At 42.6% G+C, this 1,570-nt stretch overlaps 1 protein-coding gene across 1 annotated transcript; it reads right to left on the bottom strand.

The window, feature by feature from the left end:
- Positions 1-257: 257 nt before the first annotated feature.
- Positions 258-1,435, bottom strand: LOC112494470 (nucleolin-like). The gene is made up of 4 exons (XM_025085719.1): positions 881-1,435; positions 724-816; positions 555-662; positions 258-463 (listed from the first exon to the last, which is right to left on the bottom strand). Exons 1-4 carry the CDS (start codon positions 900-902, stop codon positions 258-260), a joined length of 429 nt encoding a protein of 142 aa, XP_024941487.1. The 5' UTR covers positions 903-1,435.
- Between the last annotated feature and the right edge of the window lie 135 nt (positions 1,436-1,570).

The following is a 1,570-nucleotide window of genomic DNA, read 5'->3' on the forward strand; positions in this document are numbered from 1 at the left end:
AAGGGGGCCATCGCCGATCTGTCGACATACCCCGTCGTCCTCTGCATCTAACGTTTGGAAAAAAAAAGTTTTTATTTTTCACTTGTTAGACAAAAAAAAAAGTGTTAAGCGCATACTGACTTCTCATGCCTCGCGAGGATTAAACATTGACCCTATGTATGAGAATAGCGTGTCTAACTGGCTTTCATCACCCCCTACATTGTTTAAAGTTAGCAATTTCGACAAAAGAAAAGCGTTAACCGCTAAGGAACATAACTTTATACGCGACCTTCTTCGTAGGTATCCGGGTCGTTTGGATTTTCATCATCATCATCGAGCTCTGCTAATACTTTAGCAGCCTCGTCGGCATCCGCCTCTACGTACACACCGTTCCTAGGAACCCATAGTATCGGTTCTTCAGCATTGTCCTGATCCTGCGGTGGTAGCAGGTCACCCTGTACAATAGGCTCTCGACTATCGTTGGCTATATCCGCATCGAGCAAATTTACAATTTTTTACTTTTTTATTTTCACACAAATAAATTTTGAGCGGCTTCTGTACTTTATCATTATTACCTGGGTTGTGCTCGTTAGAATCGTTGGAAGCGGTGGAGCGATCGTCGACATCATCCTGGTCGTCGTCGTCGTCTTCGCTGGCGTCCGACGTTATAGCCATGAATGCATCTGCAAAAAATTTATGAACAGCACAACACATTTTTTTTTTCCGACGCTGTATGACACGTACCCCATGTGCCGTAATGCGTTTCTTCTTCTTCTTCTTCTTCTTCTTCTTCTTCTTCAGCCGTTCGTCTGTTCAGCGTTGTTGCTGGTCCTGGCACTTTTTTTTTAAATAAAAACGCATATTAGCCGTAAACTTTTTTGTTTAAAAGTACATGCTTTACCGTTAGCGTACTGCATCAGCATCGTTGTGCTGGTGCTTGGCTCCGGGTAAATCTCCTCCTCTACACGATTGAGGCACCTTTAAACCAACCGATCCTCCTCCTCGGGTGCGTCGTCGTTGTGAAATCGCGTCAATTCTTGTAAAATTTATTTAGTTTTAAAAAGCAGTTTATTTAAGCAATATTACCGATAAGTGGAAAATACATACCTTCGTGGAACGCATGATCAGCTATAATAGCCCTGGTGATACGGTTATCGCGCACTCCCCGTTTGTTAATACACGCTACGGCTAACGAGAGTATGTACGGATCGTTTTTAAAATACCCTCTCTCGTGACCCCTGGCTAGCACGCGTAGAGTGCAATGGGCAAATACAGTTTTTAATCTAAGAGTTAACGTGCGTAAACCAAAAAAACTTAATTCTCTGCACCACACCGGCGAGAATAATCTCGCGTTTATAGGTGTTATCAGACGTCGGTTCTTTACAAAATCGACAATACATTCGCGAATATGCGTTACAGATGACATTTTTTTAAACTGTTGATTGCTGTAGGTGATCAGTCTGTCTACCGGGACGTCGTGATACGAACTAAAGCAGGGTACATCTAGCCTATGCCCGTCTTACAGTCATTGCGATATTAATTTTAATGTCTTAAAAAGTGACCATGCAAAACAGCTGATTCAGCGGAAAAA

This window comes from Cephus cinctus, unplaced genomic scaffold (genome assembly GCF_000341935.2).
Source record: "Cephus cinctus unplaced genomic scaffold, Ccin1 Ccin1_scaffold0552, whole genome shotgun sequence".
Classification (NCBI taxonomy): domain Eukaryota; kingdom Metazoa; phylum Arthropoda; class Insecta; order Hymenoptera; family Cephidae; genus Cephus; species Cephus cinctus.